The sequence below is a fragment of the Sturnira hondurensis genome, unplaced genomic scaffold (genome assembly GCF_014824575.4).
Source record: "Sturnira hondurensis isolate 20B ecotype Veracruz unplaced genomic scaffold, ASM1482457v3 Scaffold0021354, whole genome shotgun sequence".
NCBI classification, from domain to species: domain Eukaryota; kingdom Metazoa; phylum Chordata; class Mammalia; order Chiroptera; family Phyllostomidae; genus Sturnira; species Sturnira hondurensis.
Genome location: NW_028093985.1, coordinates 35,657,638 through 35,681,984, shown reverse-complemented (window position 1 = coordinate 35,681,984; position 24,347 = coordinate 35,657,638). Strand labels below are relative to the sequence as shown.

Below are 24,347 nucleotides of genomic sequence, written 5' to 3'. Positions count from 1 at the left end.
CTGAGATTTCTTTCACAGTTGGGTCCAAACTTTACCTTAGTTAGCAGTAATTATTCATGAATTGTGGTTTTCTGATTGTGCTGTTTTCTAGGTACATTAAATAATGAACTGTCATCTCTATTTCACACAACCCCCCACCCCACCGATATTTACCAGGTCAGCCTCAAACCCTAAACTGGTTTCTCTGCCTTCAGTCCTTCACATCTCCACACAGCACCATCACAGTTATAGAGTACTAAAATTCTGTTGCATTACGTCACTTTCCTCCACCAAAACCTTTGTGGTACTTTGTGATCCTCAACATGATATTCCAGGCCTTTCACAACATGACTTATATCTATCTTCCCAGCCTTGTTGTCCTTGAGGCCCTCCATTAACCTGACACTAAATGACAGGAATGACTCTACCTCCAGGTCCCATTTATATTTCATCACAAATGAAATATACTTCAAAAATTGCCATGGTGACACCCTCCCTTTTGCCAGTCAGAACAAGTACCCCTGGTTCCACGTGTCCAGCTTGTATTATAGTTAGTCATTTACACACTTGTTACCCCTCCTGAACTTCTCTCACTTCAAGGAAGCATCCAAGACTTCTTCATTCTACAGCACGTGCTGCAGCAGCTCGCACACATATCCACTAACAAAAAAGGAGCAATGCCACATTTACCATTGGGAACGGTAACTTGGGGGTCTGTTTCGGGTGAGTATGAGGAGTATAAAGCACTTTTCCAGGCTCTAACCCACTCCCCCAACCCTCTTCTACTCTTACCCTCCCCTGTGAGATTGAAGTGTTAAGATTTCTGCCTTGCATAACAGATAAAGTAAACCTTAAGGTTCACACACATGGCAGGTACTGAAAGCAAACCCTCCAATAAATGTCATATCTCTGCAATTTGTACTCTCCTTTTACTATTGCCACAGCCTAAATCACCATGATGTTGATCTCAAATTTATGTTAAAAAAAAACACAAACCAAGATGCAAGGTGACAACGGAGTAGGTAGATATTAACACTCACTTCCTTCTAGAGTCAAACAAATTAAAACTAAAATATAGAGCAATCAACCTGAATAACCATCTGAAGATTAGCTGAAGAGAAGGCTTATAACCAAGGATTTACAGAAGTCACAAGACTAGTAGGAAGGGCAGAGGTGTGAAAAGGACTGGCCTCAACACCATGGGCAGTGGCTGAGATTCCAGAGAAATATCTCAGCTGCAGAAGTCCCCCACGAAGTGTGGGGTCTCATCCCTGGGATGGGTTCCCCAGCCCAGAGCACCAGAGTTGAAAAGAGGCACCTACATAATACCCAGCTATGAAAATAAGCAGAAATTCTGTCCACCAGGGAGAAGCAGGAGTATGCTAGAGATACAGGCATTCACCTAAAGGGCCAACATCCAAAATTTCACTCATAGCTACTCACCCTGGGCTCTGGTGGAGGGAGCACTGACTACACAGAGTTATGTAAGGGAGACCGGGGTTTGTGATCCTTTGTGAAAAGACAGCTTAAGGGAGAGCCACCAGGACACTCGTGCCAAGTCTCTCCTACACTAGAAATACTATCTTTCTGGTGTGGAGCACTGCTCTCCATAAGGCTAGCCTGGGGAAAAGCCACACCTCCACACTCTGGACTCCCTATAGTTCCACCCTAAAGAGCTTGCACCTTGCTGAGGAGTCAGCTGCCTGGGCCCAGGTATAGAGGTTTGTACAGACTCAGGGGGTGTCAGTGAATGAGGTGTGTGGCTTTTGAGTGGTAGCCATTCACTTCACGGTCCCTTGAATCTGATTGGTGCCTCCGTCTCATAAGAAATCTGCTAGCCCCATTCTCTGCATTCCCAGTAGATGCACCCTTCCAACTGCTGCTTGTTCTGCCCCACCAAGGTCTGAGCAGAATTGGGAACAGATTGAGTGTGTGGCTCTGCAGAAGGGACACACCCTCCATCTTGCAACAAGACTGACCAACACCTTCCCCTCATGGGAGATGCACTAGCCCCATCCTTCTGCCTCCTGGCAGCCCTGCCCTGCTAAGATCAAGATCCCAGCAGGATCTGGAACAGACTGAGTTGTATAGCTCTAGGATGGGATCATTTTTCCCTCATACACCTAAGGACTGTAGAGCCCTCCCTTCAAAAGGCCAAATCTTTGCCTATTTGGGACTGATAAACTCTGCTGGCCTCACCTTGACTCCCTGAGAAACTGCCCCATCACAAAGATATGTAAGTACCCAGGGTCATAGCTTGATTGGTATACCATGGGATCTTCGCTGAGTAGCCTCAGAATCAGCACTGACCTGAAGTTAGACTCTGTATCAGTGTGGACTAATTTCCCCTACCTAGTGACTCACTGAGACCCTATCTTGTGCAGCTTGAGTTTCACCAGAGGATCTCGTTGTGACTAAGCCTGATAGGCAGCTGAAGGGTGTAGGCAGGTATAAGCAAATCTCAGGTTGCCTTGGGACATTTGCTGACCTCCACCAGGCCAAGTGCTAGTCAGAGCTGTCTTTGGCGTACAGCTTGGTCCTTTCCACATACCCAGGCCAAGCAGAGGCAGCCACAAAGTACAGTTTACATTGTAGCTCCAAACAGGTTGCCCAGGGCCAGTCACAGGCAGTCTGACTGCACCAGAGTCCCTCCCAAGAGGCCCCAGAACAAACATACTCAGTGGCCAGCTTCAGACAACATTAGAGCAGAATCCAATTCAATTCAAAAGCAGCATATCCAAAGGAAGATCTCAACAGCCACCAGACCCTGCTAAGACAAATTCCACTTTTCGTGATAAGCACCTGCACAGCAGCTCATGCACTGAGGTTATGGGTCAATCCTTACAATCAGCAAGCCTGAGTGTTTACACCACACAGAAATAGGCCAACAGAAATCAAGACTCAAGTACAACAGGAGAGCCCATATAACCCACGTAAGGGACATTCCTGGAGCACCTAGCTCAGGTGATGAAGATTGTATCACTGGGTCCCACAGGACCCCTACTATATAAGGCCACTCTATCAAGACTGGAAGTCATAGAAGATCTATCTAATACATAGAAACAAATGCTAAGAGGTAGCTCAAATGGGAAGACAGAAAAACATGCTCCAAATGAAAAAGCAGAAAAAATCTCAAGAAAAGTAGCTAAATGAAAGGCAGGCAATCCATTTAGCAGATACAGAGTTCAAAACAATGGTTACAAGAATGATCAAGGAACTTAGTGACGACTTCAACAAAGAGACTCTAAGCATTAAAAAGGACACAGAAATAAAAATTAGCCAATCAAAAACAAAGAATAGACTATCTGAAGTGTAGTATACACTAGAAGGGAAAAAACAGTAGATTAGATGAAGCAGAGGATCGAATCAGCGATTTCTGGTAGACAACGTAGCAGAAAACACCCAATCAGAGAAGCAAAAAGAAAAGGAAATTTTAACAAATAAGGATAATTCATAGGACATTTAGGACAATATGAAGTGTAACAATATCCAGAGTACTAGAAGGAGAAGACAGAGAGTGAGCCCTGGATTAAAAAACTATTTGAAGAAATAACGACTACAACTTTCCTAACCCGGAGAAGGAAAAAGGCACATACTTCCAGAAAGTACAGAGTCCCAAATAAGATGAACCCAAGGAGGCCCACACTAAGCCACATCATAATTAAAATAGCAAAAACAAAGAGAAAATTTTAAAAGTAGCAAGAGAAAAGCAATTACTTACCTACAAGTAGCTCTCATAAAACTGTCCAATGATTTCTCGACAGAAACATTTCATATCAGAAGGGATTGGCATGAAATACTCAAAGTGATGAAAAACAAGGATCTACAACCAAGACTACTTTAACCAGACAGCCTATCATTTAAAATTGAAGGAGAAATAAAAGAGTTTCCCACAAAACAAAAAGCAAAAGGTATTTGTTACCACCAAACTAGTATTACAAGGTATATTAAAGGGTCTTCTTTAAAAAGAGGAAGAAAGAGCCCTGGCAGGTGTAGCTCAGTGGATTGAGCACAGTCCTGTGAACTAAAAAGAGGAGGAAGAAAAAGAAAAAACAGAGAAACTCATTCATAAATAATAAAATGGTAAGAAATATGTATCTATCAGTAATCACTTTTAATGTAAATGGCTTATATGCTCCTAATGGAAGACAAGGGTAGCTAAATGGATAAGAAAACAAGACCCATACATATGCTGTCTATGCAACGTACTTCAGAACACAGAGACACACAGAGTAAAAGTAAAGGGATAGAAAAGATATTTCACGCAAATAAAAATGAAAAAATGCTGGAGTAGTGATATGTATGTCTGACAAAATAGATTTTAAACCAAAGACTATAGTAAAAAACTAAAAAGAATACTACATAATAATAAAAGGAGAAATCCAACAAAAGGATATAACACTTGTAAACCTTTATGCACCAAACATAGATAGGAGCACCTAAATGTATAAAGAAAATCTTGATGGACATAAAGGGAGAGATCAACAATAATATAGTCACAGCAGAGGATTTCAACACTTCTTTGACATCAATAGATAGGTCTTCCAGACAGAATATCAACAAGCAGACAATGACCTTAGAGGAAACACCAGATTAGATGGATTTAATTGATATCTTTAGAGCATTTCACCCCAAAGCAGCAGAGTATACATTCTTTTCAAGTGTACAAAGAACAATTTCTAGGATAAATCACATGTTAGAACACAGAACAAATCACAATAAACTTAAGAAGACTAAAAGCATATCAAGCATCTTCTCTGACTGTAATAGTAAGAAACCAGAATTCAATTACAAAAAAAAATAACCTGAAAAAAAACCCCATAAGTACATGGAAAGTAAATAGCATGTCACTAATCAATGAATGGGTTAACAACGAGAAAAGGGAAATCAAAAGATTACTTGAGACAAATGAAAATGAGAACACAACTCCAAATCTATGAGGCACAGCTAAAGTAGCCCTAAAGGAAAATTCATAGCATTACAGGCTTACATCAAGAAACAATAAAAATCTCAACAATCTAACCTTACATCTAATGGAACTAGAAAAAGTACAAAAGCAAAATCTAAAGTGAGTAGGAGAAAGGAAATAGTAAAGATCAAAAGTAAAACAAATGATCAATGAAACCAACAGCTGTTTTTTGACAAGATTAACAAGACTGATAAACCTTTAACCAGATTCATCAAGAACAAAAGAAAAGAAGGACAAGTTGTCCTTAAAATAATAAAAATAAAACCAGAAAAGAAGGACAAGTTGTAAACCTCTAGTCAAGATGGAGTCATAGGTAAACGTAGCTTGACTCCTTGCACAAGCACATCAAAATTACAATGAAACTATAGAACAACCATCACTCAGAACTGTCAGAAATCAAATTGAGTGGAATTCTGACAACTATGGAATTAAAAAAACCACAGCCATCCAGACTGGTAGGAGGGGCAGAGTGGGCTGGTCCCACCCACATCCATGGGATGGTGGATAAACATTTGGGAGGAATGTCATGGAATGAGGAATTTCAGTCCCATACCAGACACCCCAGTATCAGGAAGATAAGTCCCCATAACTTCTCGCTGCAAAAATCATAAGGATTGAGTCAGAAGAAACACCCAAGCAGTTCCTCTTAAAGAACCCACATGCAAACTTACTCAGACTCACTCCCTCTGGGCTTCAGCACTGGGGTAACAACCACTGACACCAATGAAAGGCACCAGCAACATAAGGGGAAGAACTGAAGTGTCTGGCATCAAGTCAAGAGCTGGGGGACAGCTTTCTCCCAGATAGGCAGGCAGAAGTGATTGCCCCTTTTCTGAACCCTCCCCCAACAGGGCCACAGAGCCAGCTGGCGGGTGCCACATCGAGACTCTATCAGCCTGGCTAACAATGTTTGACCCTCACTGGACATCCTCTGACATTCCCACACACCCAACTTATGGGCCAACCCAAGCTGTTAACAGTGGCTTTTCCAAAGGAATGGCTGTTTGGATCATGCTTCAGAAATGCCTCTCAAATAAGCAACAGCTGGTTTTAGCAAGCTCCCAGCCCATGAACATTTTGATAAGTGGCCCCAGGCCTGGCATTGGCAACAGCCAGCCTATGTTCACAGCTTGGCTTCTCCTGAAAATCTCCATCCAAAACAACTGGCAGCCATCTGCTGGTTGCTTTATAGCTCATGTAGATGAAGTTCCCAGGCAGAACACAGGTGGAGGCTTACTGTGGCCTGCACCACCTTAGAAACCCCAGAGCTTAGGCACTCAGTGGACAGCTGCAGACCACATCAGAGCAACACTTCTTGTAGCAATATTTTCCTGATATGTCTCCTAAGTCAAGAGAAACAAAAGAAAAAATAAAGAAATGAGACTACATAAAAAGTTTTTGAACAGCAAAGGAATCCACCAACAAAATGAAAAAACAAGACTTCTGCCAAGATGGAGGCATAGGTGGAAACACTGTGCCTTCTCCCACAACCAAGTTTGAATACAACAAAGGTTTGGTAAACAAAGACGCAGCCAAAGAACAGAAAATTGAACTATATAGAAGTCCAACAACACGAACGGTTCAGCGGGACCGTAAGAGGGGCGGAGCCAACAGTGGAGCAGGGTCGGGCAGGAAAGATCCCCCGACCCAGGCTCGCAGGCAGCCGGAGTAGCAGCAGATGGCAGCGCGACCCAGTGAGGGGGAGGGGCAGGCTGAGGGCGGTCACACATTCCTGCGCAGATAGACCAGCAGAGGAGTGGGCAGTGAGGCAGACCACACAGGCCCCAGCAGACAAGCCCAGTGAGTGTGCAAAGCGGTGGGCTGACCCCAGTCGCACAGTCATGTGCAGTGGGACGGATGCACAGCCCGGGTGGCGGGAGGCGGCAGACCAGACCACCATGGCTTTCCTTTGACTCCACCCCCACATACAGCGTCACAACCCAGCGACTGAGTTGCTAGTGACTGAGTTGCCCCGCCCTGGTGAACAGCTAGGATTCCACTCCTCATACGTAACAGGCATGAACAGTCCAAAATATGGCTCAAGAAGAACTCAAAACCCCAGAGCCGATAACTCTAAGCGAAAAAGAAATAGTGAACCTCTCAGATGCACAGTTCAAAATACTGGTGATCAGGATGCTCACAGAACTGGTTGATTTTAGTCACAAATTAGAGGAACATATGAAGGCTAAACTCATTGAAAGGGAAGTGCACAGGAAACCAGTAGTGATGGAAAGGAAACTGGGACTCAAATCAAGGGGGTGGACCAGAAGGAAGAACGAAACATCCCACCAGAAAAGAGTGAAGAAGTAAGAGTTCAAAAAAATGAGGAGAGGCTTAGGAACCTCCAGGACATCTTTAAATGTTACAACATCTGAATTATAGGGGTACCAGAAGGGGAAAAGAAACAGCCATGAGTGGAAAACTTATTTGAACAAATAATAAAGGAGAACTTCCCCAGTCTGGCAAAGGAAATAGACTTCCAGGAAATCCAGGAAGCTCAGAGAGTGCCAAAGAAGTTGGACCCAAGAAGGAACACACCAAGGCACATCATAATTACATTAGCCAAGACTAAAATGAAGGAGAGAATCCTAGAAGCGGCAAGGGATAAGGGGACAGTCACCTAAAAAGGAGTTCCCATCAGACTGTCAGTGGATTTCTCAAAAGAGACCTCACAGGCAAGAAGGAGCTGGAAAGAAGTATTCCAAGTCATGAAAGGCAAAGATCTACATCCAAGATTGCTCTATCCAGCAAAGCTTTCATTTAGAATGGAAGGACAGATAAAGTGCTTCTCAGATAAGGTCAAGTTCAAGGAGTTCATCATCACCAAGCCCTTATTATATGAAATGTTAAAGGGACTTATATAAGAAAAAGAAGATGAAAAATATGAACAGTGAAAGGACAGCAAACTCACAGTTATCAACAACCACACCTAAAACAAAAGCAAACCAAGAAGACAGCTAGATCAGGAGTGGAACCATAGAAATGAAGAACACATGGAGGGTTAGCAACAGGGGAGTGGGAGGAGGAGAAGGGGGGAGAAGGTACAGAAAATAGCATAGACAGTAGGTAGAAAACAGTTGGGGGGAGGGCAAGAATAGTAGGGGAAATATAGAATCTAAAGAACTTGAGACACGTGGTCATAAACTAAAGGTGGGGAATGGTGGGGGGGATGTGCAGGGTGGAGGGGAATGAAGGGGAGAATAGAACAACTGTAATGACATAATCAATAAAATATATTTTAAAAAAACAAAATGAAAAAACAACCCACTGAATGAGAGAACATATTTTCCAATAATTCATCTGACAAGAGATTAATATCCAAAATTTATTAAAAACTTATAAAACTCAACACTGAAAAACAGTCTAATTAATAAATGGGCAAGGGATCTGAACTGACACTTTCCCAAGGAAAACATACATGTGGCCAATAGACATACGAAAAGATGTTCAATATCACTAATCATCAGAGAAATGCAAATTAAAAGTACCATAGGAAAACTACAGTGGGATATAGAAAGGCTATCGCATATAAAGAAAGGCTATATGTGATAGCCTTTCTCACATCTGTCAGAATGGCTATCGTCAATAAATCAACAAACAAGTGCTGGTGAGGATGTGAAGAAGGGGAAGAATGCTGTTGCACTGTTGGTGGTAATGCAGACTGGTGCAGCCACTGAGGAAATCAGTATGGAGTTATCTCAAAAAAATTAAAAATGGAACAGGCTTATGACTCAGTGATTCCACTTCTGGGAATTTATCCGAAGAACACCAAAACATAATCATGAACAACACAGAATCAAAAGCATAGACTGAGTGCTATCAGAGGGGAGGGAATTGGGGGACTGGATGAAAAAAGGTGAAGGGATTAAGCAAAAAATTATAGATAGATAGATAGATAGATAGATATAAATGATATAGATAGACATATATGCACACACGTGTATATATACGCACACACAGACACAGATAGCCAGTGTGGTGATAGCCAGTGTGTATGGGGATTGAGGTAAATTGAGGTGGGCTAAGGTGGTATAAATGGGGATGGAAAGAAGACTCTGTTTGGGGTGAGGGCTCATGATACAATGTGCAGATGGTTGTTGAGTTGTACACTTAACCTTTATGGTTTTGTGAACCAATGTTACCCCAATAAATTCAACAGTGCACTGTTGGTGGGAATGCAGACTGATGCAGCCACTGGGGAAAACAGTAGGGAATTTTCTCAAAAAAACCTAAAGCTGGAAATGCCTTTTGATCCAGCAATTCCACTGCTGGGACCATACTCTACGAATCCCAATTCACCAATTCAAAAGAACCCGTGCACCCCAATGTTCACAGCAGCATTATTTACAGTAGCCAAGTGCTAGAAACATCCTAAGTGCCCATCAGTCAATAAGTGAATCAAAAAACTGTGATACATTTACACAATGGAATATTACACAAGAGAAAGAAAAAAGTAACTCCTACCTTCCATGGATGGGACGGGAGAGCATTATGCTAAGTGAAATAAGCCAGTTGATGAAAGACAAATACCATATGATCTCACTTATAAGTAGAACCTAATCGACAAACTAAACAAATGAGCAAAATATAACCAGAGACACTGAAATAAAGAACAAACTGACAGTGACCAGAGAGGAGCGGGGAGGGGGATAATGGGGGAAAGAAGGGAAAGGGGCAAGCAAAAGAACACGAACAGAGGATTCACGGGCATGGACAAGGGGGGGCGATTGGCTATGCGAGTTGGGGTGGGCTGGGGTGAGCAATGGGGAAAATGCAGGTCAACTGTGAATGAACAACAATAAATTTAAAAAATAAATTACCTGAAATGGGAAAAATGAATAAAACTTTGTAATTGAAAAACATTAATACATATTTTAAAGATACCTCTGAGAATAAATGTACAGTTCCCTCATAATACATACAAAGTAAATATGCCTGACAGATGGTGCAAATACCCTAATTCAGAATTAAAACAGGTTTCAAAAGAATAACCTTTAGTACTTTAAGAATGCCATGTGAAGGGTATGCTTTTAAGTGACTAAGGATCCATCAAAATGGACATTTGCCCCAGAAATTTCACATCTGTTAAATAAAATTGGTTTGCCCTCTTCTATAGTCAAAGGTGAGTTACTTGAGAAGTAAGTAAGGGGCCTTTGAAGAATGGATGTGTGGGACCTACAGAGGCTGCAGAGTAAGACGATCTGTGTAGAAGAATTTTGAAGATCGGAGAGGTACTGGTTAATGTGATATTATATCAGGAAAGGGCTTTGGAGATGGTCCATCAGTTTGCAAACACTGTTTTTTACATTATTCTAACAAAAATCCCAATATATGAAAGCAACAAAACTGGAGCCAATCTAACTGAAGTGGGGGTTTGGACCAGAGCCACGCTAGGCCTTCTCTTTACCCAAAGTCTACACTCCTACTTCCTTGGTGGCTGACAGAATCAACACCTATGGAATCCATAAAATACTTCTCAAAAGCCCCAGAGAAAACCTCTAGTGCACTGTAATGCTTTTACTTTACTACACTTTACTACTGCTGAGAAAGATGCTGAGAGATGAAGAGCTTCCTTTTTGAAATGGTGAACTACATAAAAAGCAAATAAAAATAGTTAATTGATTTTAAAACAATTCACTGAAACTATTCCAATGCATCAATAAATTCAACACCAAGTTGACATTTAGAGCATTTAGAATTTATACTGAATTAAGTTTCTGATCTTTTAAACTTTGGGTTCATTTCAATCCTTTTTATGTATATGGTTTATGAAAAACTCTAAGAACTCAGCAGTTAACTAAAGCTAGCTTTCATAAGTAGTGTAAGTATATTCTTGGGTTATATTTATATCAATAACTTCTACTTGTATCAATAAAATAGCCTTAGACGGTAGTGCCTATATAGTCTATAATTTTTAAATGCAATTATAAATTATACAAATGATGATTTGATAGCAGGAAGCTAGTTAATTTTACAGTCCCTTAAAAATCTGTCTAAATACTGTTTGCAAAGTACACACAACAATCTATTTAAATAAATTTACCTCAAGTTTCTTTGCAATACAAGTTCAAATTTAAGTCTGGGTTAAAAGTTATTCTTAGAAGGAGCTCCTACCCTTTGCATGGATGGAACTGAAGAGCATTATGCTAAGCGAAATAAGCCAGGCAGTGAGGGACAAATACCATATGATCTTACCTTTAACTGGAACCTAATCAACAAAAGAAAAAAGCAAACAAAATACAACCAGAAACATTGAAATTAAGAACAATCTAACAATAACCAGAAGGGAGGGAGGAGGGGACAGTGGGGAAAAGGGTTTTCAGGAACTACTGCAAAGGACACATGGACAAAACCAAGGGGGGAGGGCGGCTGGAATTGAGGGAGGTGGGTTTGGCTGGGGTGGGGGGAAAGTGCAGACAGCTGTAACTGAACAACAATAAAGTAATTTAAAAAAATAAGTAAATAAAAATCTTTGAAAAAAGCATTCTTAGAAAATTTTGTTTTGAATGTTTACGTCTACACGATGTACCGCCTGTTATTTCCAAGGCCTGCTTACGTGACACCTGATATTTCTGGTTCACCGATGTGTAGATGAAGCTTCTCAGCATACGACAGTATCACAACCATGTGCCAATTTAACAGGTAAGAGAAATAGGCAAAGTAAATCGGGATTCGGCAGTAAACAGGTGGGCTCTTAACTCTGGCTTCTGCCTCGGCCCTAAGCTTCTTGTTTCTCCACGTGTTGAAATCAGAACAATTATACTGACCTGAGCTGGTTATTAAGCCAGTCTCTGGATTCCAAATGCATCTTTTTACTTGGCACTACGTCCTGTAAGGACTGGGTCGCTGCCAACCACATTTCCGCTTTAGCAACAGGGCGCGCCGAGGGGCAACGGAAAACTGGAGGAGGGAGAAGGGGCTGGCTCCTTCGTACTTGCTTCCGGTTTCTACCACCACCACCTCACCAGTGACCCTTATCGCTGACTTGTGGCTGCGAGATTCCAATCCTCAGATTCCCCGCTACTGCGCCCCCAACCTCCCAGGCCCAGCCTAGTGTCCCTTCCCAGATCCTAGCGCAGAGCCAGAGCCACCTCCTCAGATGTCCGGTCCAGCACCAAGAAGCAGTTATCTGAGTTCCTGGAACATCTGCACCAGTCAAGCCATTCCCCTCCTCAAGATCTGCCCAAGCCCTTTCTCTGAGCTTTTGAGGCAGCAGCACCAGCTTCTAGATTTTAAATAACTCCATCCCTTCCCTTTGTTGACCCTGCCCTAGGAGTGCTAGCTATTTCTTACAGTTCCTATCTTGGTGTTTGCTCAGTGTTACTCTTTTGCCTTTTTCAGTTCCTTATATACCGATGCTTTATAATAAGTTCTCTTAGTTAAAAAAAAAAACAAAAATCTGGTCTGATTACTGTTTTCCTGACTGGCCCCTGACTGATTTCAGCTGACTCCCAAGAAGCAGAATCTCAAGGTGAGACTCTGATCGAACCCTGTCCTTGGACACAGCACTGACCCCTGGGTAATCAGGTAATCACCTGTGGTTGATTGCAATGAGGTGCCTACCTACCTAAGCAAGTGGCTTCTGGGACCCACTGGCTGTTGTGTTTAACCACTGTGACTGCAAGGATATGGAATGGGATAATTACAAGAAAAAAATAATCATCTCAGTGATAAAGAACCCAAGAACTTCACAGGCAGTTCTAAGATAATCTCTTAATTCTGGTAGCTACCCTGTAGAATGTGTCATCACAATGTAAGTTGAATTCACAACATTGCTAAATCTCTACAGTGAGCGTTAGGGCATTGGTTGGAAAGGAATGAGGCCCTGAGATTTGGAATGAGGACATCAGGGTGGACTAGACAAAACAGAAAGTCTTGAGCTGCCCAGTCCAAGCTTCCACATTCTAGTAACTCCAGCCTTTGCCCTTTATTCTCCAGCCCTAAGCGAGAGAACTATTTTCTGTACTCTAATTTAGGGGTCTTCTCTTGCACGTTCACTTCTCTGATAGCTGTTAAACAAATCCCTAACATTAAAATCTGTTTGGTAAAACAAACAAATAAACAAACAAAAATCATCTGGTTTCTGTTTTTCTGACTGGATCCTAAAGGATACACTGCCTTATTTTCAGGATGAGATAAAGTGACACATAGATCAGTACATCCTACATAGAGGACACTCAACACATAGTACCCGTTTCCTGCTGACCACATCTCTATTATGCTACTTTGAGTTAGGTAGGTCATAACTTCTCTCTGAACTTGAACGTCAAACTTAGGAAGAAATAATTACTCTCATCCTCCTTACTTCTCACAGGGGCTCATAAATACTTGAGCCACCATCTTGTGATAGCAATTAGGAAGGCCTGGTGCTCACTATTGGTGAGTCCAAAAAACAATGCCTGAGCCCTGGCTGGTGTGGCTCAGTGGATTGAGCACGGGCCTGTGAAGCAGGGGGTCGCTGGTTCGATTCCTGGTCAGGGCGCATGCCTGGGTTGCAGGCCAGGTCCCAAGTAGGGGACGCACGAGAGGCAACCACACATTGATGTTTCTTTTCTTTTCTTTTTTTTAAATATTTTATTTATTCATCTTTAGAGGGGAAGGGAAGGAGAGAGGAAGGAAACATCAATGTATGGTTGCTTCTGGTGCATCCCCTGCAGGGAACTGACCCCTGCTGGAAACTGGCCTGCAACCCAAGCATGTGCCCTGACTGGGAATCGAACCTGTGATCATCTGGTTCGCAGGCCCATGCTCAATCCACTGAGCTACACCAGCCAGGGCCCACACATTGATGTTTCTCTCCCACTCTTTCTCCTTCCCTTCCCCTCTCTCTAAAAATAAATAAATAAATAAAATGTTTTTAAAAAACCCCACTGCCTGAAAGAAAACATACTTATTTTCTGTTACAGGATATTCTTAGGACATTATTCTAAATGGGGCCTGAGACCCCTGGCATTACAAAGAATTATTCAAGTTCATAGGAACTGATGGGACTAACAGATTGTGTTGATCCCAACTAAAATGTACTGAGTCAGGGGCCATTCTAAATAACAGAGTAGTCACTACACTGAGGATAGAAATAAAGAAACTCCTGTGAACCCTCTGCTTTACTCCTCTGATATGTATCTATGAACCCCTAAGGTCCAGGATTCATCAAAAAGTCATCAAAATAGCCCACTTTCGGCAGTGCAGCATTGTATGTGAGAGAAAGCAAAGAGAAAGGATGCCTTTGATTTGTCCTAGTTAATATTCTGCTATTCTTTTCCATGGAAATCAAGAAAATCAGCAGGCAGTTCAGCCTAGAACAGGCAGGTGTTTATACACACATTATTTATGTACACACACATACGTATACTGGGTTATATATATACATACATATATATATATGTGGTCTTTTCTCACAAAATAAACTTTCAGCAAACAAGTTAAATATAAATATATAGAATTATTTATATTTACACTTAACTTATTTATATTTATATTTAAATATAAATAAGTTAAAATATATTTTTAAGAATATAGCATGCATAGAAAAAGTTCCTATGAAAATACTGATATTTATTTTACAAAATAGAACAGAAATATCAAGCTGGATTTTTAGAGGTATTTTATACCTCTAAATCCCATTTAGGATTTTGAAGTCACATTATAGCACCCAAGTCAAAATAATTTGCATTCATCTAGTTGATTTTTCTCCAATGAAAGAAGTAATGAAAGGACTGGCATATGTATCTAGCAAAGAGTTTTTATTAAATCAAAATAATAGTACTTAGAATATGTAACTATATAGCAAGTATTGTATACTGTACAACTTCTAGACTTGTATACCATTTATTACTTATTGAAGGAAGTGGCAGTGTATTATTTAGGCATTACTCAGTATAGTTTAAGTCAAGTTGTTGCCACAGTGACTTTTCAAGGTTATATTCATCCATGTATATATATAGGTTTTTTTCAAAAGACTGACTTCAGCACTGGCTGGTATGACTCACTGGATTGAATGCTGGCCTACAAACCAAATGGTTGCTGGTTTGATTCCCAGTTAGGGCACATGCCTGGGTTGTGGGCCAGGTCCCACTTGGGGGTGCATGAGGCAACCACAAATTGATGTTTCTCTCCCTCTCTTTTTCCCTTCCTTTCCCTCTGTCTAAAAATTAAAAAATAGAATATTTAAAAAAAATTTTAAAAGACTGACTTCAGTTTTAGGTTTTAATAACTTCCGAAACATAAATGCCACAAACTTACAAACAAATTTCTAATAAGACTTCTGGCCACGGTGGAGGTGTAGGTAGACACACTGTGCCTCCTCACACAACTAAAAGAAGGACAACAACAAATTTAAAAACAAAAAGCAACCAGAACTGACGGAAAATTAAACTGTATGGAATTAAACAACAACAACTAAGGAATTAAAGAAGAAACATTCATCCAGACCAATAGGAGGGACAGAGATAGGCAGCTGGGCAGAGAGGGCTCATGACAAGCCAGCGGCTGGTGGGCAAGGCAGTGGCTGGTGAAGTGGGCAGTCCCATATTCACATGCAGATAAACTGGGAGGAACCAATGGGGAGTGAGACAGACCATGCAGCCCAGGGCTCCAGCTTGGGGATATAAAGCCTCAAACCTCTCATTGAAAATACCTGTGGGGGTTGAGGCATCAGTGGAAGAAACTCCCAGCCCCACAGGAATGTTGATTGGAGAAACACACAGGCTCCTAGAATGTACACGAGCCCACCCATACAGGAATCAGCATCAGAAGGGCCCAATTTGCTTGTGGGAAGTGGGGGAAGTGACTGAAATCCAGCAGAGAGCAGAGCAAGTGCCATCATTCCCCCTCAAACCCCTCCCTCACAAACAGTGCCACAGCGCAATGATGTGGGTTGCCCCACCCTGGTGAACACCTAAGGTTCAACTCCTTAGTACACAACAGGTGCGCCAAGACAAAAAAAAAAAAGGCCCAAATGAAACAACAAATCAAAGCTCCAGGAAAAATCCAATTAAGCAATGAAGAGACAGCCAACTTATCAGATGCACAGATCAAAACACTGGTAATCAGAATGCACACAGAATTGGTTGAGTATGGTTGCAAGTTAGAGGAAAAAATAAAGGCTATGGTAAGTGAAATTTGGGAAAATGTACAGGGAACCAAGAGTGAAGGGGGAAAAAAATGGGACTCAAATCAATGGTGTGGACCAGAAGGAAGAAAGAAACATTCAACCAGAACAGAATGAAGAAACAAGAATTAAAAAAAAATGAGGACAGGCTTAGGAACCTCTGGGACAACTATGAATGTTCCAACATCCGAATCATAGGAGTTTCAGGAGAAGAGGAAGAGCAAGACATTAAAAACTTATTTTAACAAATAATGAGGGAGAACTTCCCCAATCTGGCAAAAGAAATAGAATTCCAGGAAGTCCAGGAAGCTCAGAGAGTCTCAGACAAGTTAGACCCAAGGAAGCACACACCAAGGAACATCATAGTTACATTGCCCAAGATTAAAGAGGAGAGAATCAGAAAAGCAGCAAGAGAAAAGGAGACAGTCACCTAAAAGGAGTTCCCATCAGACTGTCAGCTGATTTCTCAAAAGAGACCTTGCAGACAAGAAGGTGCTGGAAAGAAGTATTCCAAGTCATGAAAGGCAAAGATCTACATCCAAGATTGCTCTATCCAGCAAAGCTTTCATTTATAATGGAAGGGCAGATAAAGTGCTTCCCAGATAAGGTCAAGTTAAAGGAGTTCATCATCACCAAGCCCTTATTATATGAAATGTTAAAGGGACTTATCTAAGAAAAAGAAGATAAAAGTATGAACAGTAAAATGGCAACAAACTCACAGTTATTAACAATTGAACCAAAACCAAAAACAAAAACTCAGCAAACAACTAGACCAGGAACAGATTCATAGAAATGGAGATCACGTGGAGGTTTATCAGTGGGGGAGTTGGTGGGGAGAAAGGGGGAAAAGATACAGAGAATAAGAAGCATAAATTGGTAGGTAGAAGATAGGGTGAGGTTAAGAATAGTGTAGGAAATATAGAAGCCAAAGAAATTATATATATAACCCATGGACATGAATTAAAGAGGAGGAATGCAGGTGGGGGGGCATGTGCAGGGCAGAGGGGAATAGAGGAGAGAAATGGGACAACTTTAATAGCAAAATCAATAAAATATATTAAAAAAATAAAAACCTCTGAGCAGGCCAAACAAAAACAAGCAAACAAACAAACAAAAATTTCCAATAAACTTTACTTGAAAGTTTAATGATTTACATTTTAAATTTATGTAGCTTTCTTAATTTTGAAAAAATAAATGTTTATTTTAATTTTTTAGTCCCTTTGGTTTAAGATGGAAAATAGTGGCTAAGACAAAAAGCTTCGGCACAGCTAAAGAAAACATAAACAAAATGAAAAGGGAACCAACCATAAAAGAAAATATATTTGCCAGTGATACTTTGAAGGGTTTGATCACCAAAATATATAAAGAACTCACATGACTTCACTCCAGGAAGACAAACAACACAATTAAAAAATGGGCAAAGAACTTGAACAAACACTTCTCCAAGGAGGACATACAGAGGGCCCAGAGACAGACATATGAAAGGATGTTCAGCATCACTAGCCATCAGAGAGATGCAAATTAAAACCACAATGAGATATCACTTTAAACTGGTCAGAATGACCATCATAAACAAATCAAAAAACAGCAAGTGCTGGGGAGGTTCTGGAGAAAATGGAACTCTAGGGCACTGGTGGTGGGAATGTAGACTGGTGCAGCCACTGGGGAAAACATTATAGAATTTCCTCAGAAAACTAAAAGCGGAACTGCCTATTGACCCAGTAATTCCACTGCTGGGATTATACCCTAAGGATGCTGGATCACCAATTCAAAAGAACCTATGTACCCTTATGTTCATAGCAGCACAATTTACAATAGCCAAGTGCTGGAAACAACCTAAGTGCCCAGCAGTAAACGAATGGATTAAAATACTATGGTATATTTACACTACACAGCAGAAAGAAAGGAGCTCCTACCCTTTGCAATAGCATGGATGGAACTAGAGGGCATTATGCTAAGTGAAACAAGCCAGGGGTGAGAGACAAATGCCATAATATGATCTCACCTATAAGTGGAACCTAATCAACAAAATGAACAAACAAGCAAAATATAACCAGAGACATTGAAATAAAGAACAGACTAACAGTAACCAGAGGGGAGGGGAGAAGGGATAACAGGGTGAAAAGGGGAAAGGGTCATCAAGGAACATGTATAAAGGACACATGGACAAAGCCAAAGCAGGTAGGATCAAGGGTGGGCTGTGGGGATGGGTGGGGCAGAGGGGCAAATGGTGAGGGGGAAATGGAGACAACTGTACTTGAATAATAAAAAAATAAGAATAAATTAATTCATTTGGAACAACCTGTGTTTTCACTCTGTGCTTATTGAAATAGTTTATTGATAACTTCAGGACAGTGGATTTGGCCATTGCCAAAGTTTGAAAGAAAAAAAGATTTGAAAGAAAAATGCTTTGCAGTAAATAAAAAAAATATTTATTTTAATATATTTAATTACAAATTTATAAAGAAATTATATTTACAGTAAAATATTTTTTCTATATCATTAATATTAAGTCATTGCACATGGTGCCCCATTCACCCCTTGATGTGTATTTCCTAAAATGGAATTTTTTCCTATGTGCAAAACAACCATCAAAGTCAGAAATTTAACACCGATAAATTTCTAGTACGTAATTCTCAAACTCCATTTGAATTTTTCCAATTGTCCCAATAGTGTCCTTTATAGCAAAAGAATCCAGTTCAGAATTGTTACATTTTGTTGTCACCTATCTTTAATCGCCTTTAGTCTAAAACAAGCCTCCATCTTTCCTTGATTTTCATGACTTTGACACTTTTGAAGAGTATATTCTGGCATGTAATTCAATTTAAGTTTGTCTGATGCTTTCTCATGATTAGATTCATGTTATGCAGATTTGTCAGGGATATAACAAAAATGATGCTGTATTTTTGTCATTTCATTTTATAAAATGGAACAAATTTTTTATTTATTTCACTGTGATAATATTCACATTGAACTATTGATTAAGGTGATGTCTGCCCAGTTTTCCACTGTAAATTATTTTCCCTTTGCAATTTATCAATATTTTGAGGAAAGTTACATTGCAATTATGTATATATTCCTTTTCTCAGCAAAATTTCAATTTATTCATTACTTAGACATATAAGTATAGACTCATGAATCCATATTTTATTCCATTACTGTCTTTATTTATTACAATACTCAAAGTTTCCTGGATTTGACTAATGGGGTCTCCTTTAAGCTGGCTTTTGTGCCCTTTGATATGTCCCCATCACTCTTTGAGCAATCCCTTATCTTTTACAAAAAGATGTTCCATCTCAAAGTGTCCCTTTCCTGTCCCAGCCCTGAAATCATCCATTTTCCCAAGAGACCCTGTTTCTTTTAATTTTTTTAATTTTTATTTTTTAGGTTTTATTTATTTACTTTTAGAGAGATGGGAAGGGAGAGAGAAAGAGAGGGAGAGAAACATTGATGTGAGAGAGAAACATTCATCAGTTGCCTCTTGCACATGCCCGGACCAGGGACCAAACCCACAATCCAGGCAAATGCCGGACTGGGAATCAAACCAGCAACCATTCACTTTGTGGGATGACATCCAACCAAATGAGCCAGACTGGTCAGGTTAAAACCCTGGTTCTTTTAGCAGAACATGGCATTCAGCAGCCAGGATCCGGATACTAACTGTGCTCATTGCTATTAGCATGTGTCTGCTCTCAGCCTCTCTCGGTTGAAAAGGTAGGGTCTATATCTAATATATATCTATATCTATCTATCTATATATATATATATATATATACCCATATATATATAGTTATTACTACATATGTATATAAACAGCAAGATATGCCTACAAACACATTTACATCCGTATGTGTAACCTATCCCTATATTGAGAGGTATGAGATCTGTTCCCATCAATACTTTCAATTCTAATCTGAAAATAAAGGATTCATTCTAGTGTTTTTCCTCCTGAATATCTGCTTCTCTCTTCTTCAACAGGAAGAAACCTGGATCCTATTGCCACTTACGTATTTTCTTATTTGACTCATAACTCTGTGGTATCCAAGCTCCTATTCCTGTCTCTCCCCCACCCATGTGGATTCCCTCCTCAGGCCCTGATACTTCATGCTGGGCCACACACCCCTGGCCTAGATCTCCTCTTCCTCCACCAGGACTTGGACTCCCCATTCTCACCCTGATTGGGCTTTGACTGCTCGTGCTGGTGGCTCCCCTGCGTGGGTGTCCTTCTTACCCTGTTTGGCTCCTACCCTTCATGTCGTAAGCCCCTTCTCTGTACTGTGTGTCACACAACTCACCCTTCTTGGGCTCTGCCATACTACGCCAAGCTGCTCCCACCATGTGGACTCCCTCTTTGCCTCACACGAGCTCTTCCACTTCACTCCTGGCCACGGGCCAGCACTGCTCCCTCTTGACTCCCACTGGTATCGAATCTGACCTTGCTCTGCCTCACGTTTAGGACTGACCACTTTGTGAAAAGAACAGAAGGGTCCAAATAACTCCTAAATATGTGTATTATGAAGATTATCTTTGCTGAATTTTGTTCAATTAGAAGATCAAACTGGAGATAATACATGTATGGTTTCAAATGCTGCTGACCATGCTACACAACTGTGTTCCGGGTAGGGGAGAGGCAGTTATATTTTGTGGTGAAGCCCCTTTAGACTCGGCTTTGGACAAATTAATCCTGCTAAAGTTTGGCTGGAACAAAGACAGCATTTACTGAGGTGAACAGGAAAAGTAATCAAGTAGAGCTCCCTTTTCGATCTCACCTTATTTTCTTCTTCATCTATTCCTCAGAATAATTTGCTGTACAGATTGGCCACAGGGTTCTAAATTACAGAGGACCTCGAGTCTTCAAGACTAAAGCATTTGTTCTTTCACTTAAAGTCAACAGTGTTAAGTTACTGAATATGTCTGAGCAAAAAAGAAGCATTGAATTGTGAGGAAAACTTTAATTTCTAATTACCAAATTGAAAAAACCATGAGTACATCATACATCTTGTTAACTTTTCTTAGAATGAACTACTGTTGAGAAATGAACTAAAGAGAAGTTGTTTTATATAGTAGGGGTGCCAATAATAAGCTGGCTTATTAGTGAATAACGTATTTACACCATTTAGATAAATCTGCCTCATCATCACTCTCTGACTTATGGCTATCGCAGTAATAAGTCAGTAATTACTTCCTTTTATATCAAGTATAAGGTACAATATAATAAATGTGATTCTTGTCTGGAGTAACTGGCTTTATCCAAGCCAGAAAAAATGTGCATTATTCAAAACTTCTTTTCATATTTAGAGGAAGGACTATTAACCAAATATTTGAGCATTTGATTTTGGACAAACATTTTCAGCACTGTTTAATTACTATAAAACTAGGATAGAACGGGGCTTTAATCTTCAAATGATGGTCTGGGGATCCCCGCCAATGCATGTACTTCTCGGGAGGTTCAGGCAGTGCGTGGCATCACCCAACAGCAGGTTTCAGAGCCTGCTGGGGCCCCAGGTGTCAGCCTCCAACTGCCTTTGGGGGAATGAGAACACAGCAGGGTGGGAAGACCAAGGACAGAAGACAGGCACACCAGGCAGAGGTCCCTGGAAACAGAGAAGGAAGACAGCAGCACCCAAAGGAGAAAGGGAGGAGGTGGAAGTGAAGGAGAGGAAGAGGAGAAAGAAAAGCATTTGAGAGGACATGTGACAAGGTTATCAAAAGATGAGATTGATGATCAGAGGAAATACAGGAAATATAGACAGAATGTTTAAGAAAACATAGGAAGATATCTCATGCACAACAATTTGAAGACAAGGGGATATTTGTCTGCTTACATTTTAAATTTCTAAATTTAAAGGAAAAGCATTCTGACCTGTGCCCACGGTCAAATCTGAGTGGATTGCTTTGGCTGGTCCTCCTGGCCAAGTCTCATAGACTACCACGCCCACTCAGGGAACATCTTCTTGTGAAGTGAATATGCAAGTAAACTTTTGTAGTGCATTTTAATTTGTGGTTCCATTAAATTATATAAGAAATAGGGGGGGAAACCCTTATATCCCATTGTCTTGAGCTCATATAACATATTTAAAGGCCTTTAATTGATGTATTCCTTAGTCTTTACATTATCACTCTGAGGTAGATGGGAAATCTGTAGTTTAATCCCCGTTCTACAAAAACCAAATCAAACTTAAAACAAGGAATTAAATCATATATACACAAACTCTAGAGTAGAATGATTTGCCTCAGCTGTCCTGATTGAATCAGATGTGAGGAGACTAAGCTAATTCCTTATGTTGTGACTGATGAAAGTTTAAAGTTATCCGAACTACAAAGTAAGTTCAATTTGGCCAAATGCAACCACATTTCAAACTTAATCCCCTGAGTGCAAAACCGGAAAGATTAGGCCTTTTACTTCTAGTTTCCTTTATTTGACCATCTCCTTTTATGCTGAACATTAGCCCATAACTGCTGTTGTCTGTTGACATCATTATTTTTGCTCATCAACTTTGGCTAAAAGAGTGTCCATTCCCACAGGCAAAGAGTCTAGAGCTGCAAGGCAGAGCCCTCCTCTCCAGTCTGGCTTCCACAACAGCAAGTCTGAAGGCATTTCTTGGATCCTGCATTCCTGGGTCTTGTTGTGACATCATAAATTCAGTAGCCAGTAAAGTGTGGCACAAAACCTTACACACTCTGGGGAGAGAGAAGGGGGCAGTAGACACACTTCTTGCCTTCAGGCCACTTTGCATGGCTGATAAAATTGGTTCCTTCTTTTTAAAACTTGCTCTTCTTCAGCTCTTCTGCAGGAATATTACTCTTCCGGTTTCCATTTCTTTATGCCGATGTGTTATTTTCTCATTATTATTTTTAATATTGAACTAAATAAACTGTAGAGTATTGCAAATCAGTACTTCCTCAAAAAAGAATGTGCTCATTTAGCCCATGATTTACTATTCCACTGGCCTTCACAACAGAATAAGCAAGACGAGACTTTCTAAGGTAAAATTTTTGCAAGTTATTTAAAGTAAATTCTGTGGTTTAATAGCCCAACTTGAAGTGAAATCTCCCACATAAATACAGCAGTGTTGGCAAAATCTTCAGCAATCATGGAGCCCTAGAGCCAGCATGACAACATGGGAGGAACAGGATGCTGAGTCATAAATGTGACTGAAGTACAAATAACAAAACATGTGGCTTTCTAGTCTCACACAGTGCTGGAAGACAAAACTGTCAACAAACTACCTTATAATGTGCAAGAGAAATGCCAAAAGAGGCCACTAAATTATGTGTTTTTCCGTAGCCATGCAGCTATCCTGGCACTTTGGTTTTTGTTTTTCAGATTTTCGTTCTTTATTGTCTGTAATTTGGCATGAATTGTGAGCTTCTGGGGCTCCTCCAACATGGGACTGAAAAACTGCTGCAGCTGAAAGGACAAAGAGATGGTCAGGCAATCTAACTTCTCAATTAGACAAAACAAGACAGAGTTCATGCTAAGTTGCAACATGCTTTTGCAAAAGGCTGATGACAGCTGGAACGGGTAGAAATCTGTCAAGACCACCTACCCTGAAGAATCAGATGTAGACTGAAAGCTCCATGAAGTGGGGCTTCCATCTATTTTATTCACTGTTCTATTCCCCAAGCACCTAGTAGGTGCCCAGCAAAGATTTACTGAATGCATATTGGATATCCAACAAGATTTGTGGACAGAGATCCAGTGAGATCTTTTCCCATTTCAAAAGAAACTTTGCAACTTTCAAAGCTCAAAACTGGCACGCAACATCTGTGTCTTCGCAGATATTAACCTTTATTTAAGAATATTTAGATAGTAGATTTGTCCATTGGCTAAATTCCTTCATTGGGTCAAGCATTCAGCTATAGGAACATATGCAGTATTACATACAAGCCAGACCTCAATCGACTTATTAGTTATATTCCAAGTCTATTTCTCCGTCAGTGAACTCAGAACATGAGAGATGACAGCATACCATGCCAGCTCACAAAGTATCACTTAGACCCTAATGCACTTGAATTGACTAGTAACAGGGCTATCAAGGCTACTTACACTGTAAAACAAGAAGAAGGTTCTAGGAAAAAGTAGATTAAGGAACCAGAAAAACCTCCTACCATCTCCCACACCTGTCCACACCTGCCAAGCAGTGGGAGCCACATGCCCACAGCCCCACGTGATTGTGTGCCTGCAGTGGGTGGGAGGGGACTGAGGGTCTGTGGTGTTCTAGGTGTAGTTTCCTGTGCCCTTGAGAGCACAAGTGAGACCAGGCTCCAGCAGGGCAGAGTGTAAGG

The 24,347-nt window shown here is 40.7% G+C and overlaps 1 protein-coding gene across 1 annotated transcript in view; it reads right to left on the bottom strand.

The window, feature by feature from the left end:
* Positions 1-22,704: 22,704 nt before the first annotated feature.
* LVRN (laeverin) overlaps positions 22,705-24,347 on the bottom strand; it is a 53,912-nt gene continuing 52,269 nt past the window's right edge. Inside the window, exon 20 of the mRNA XM_037032277.1 lies at positions 22,705-23,469. Within this exon, the coding sequence (XP_036888172.1) occupies positions 23,329-23,469 (141 nt within the window). The 3' untranslated portion in view covers positions 22,705-23,328. The remainder of the gene's footprint in view (positions 23,470-24,347) is intronic.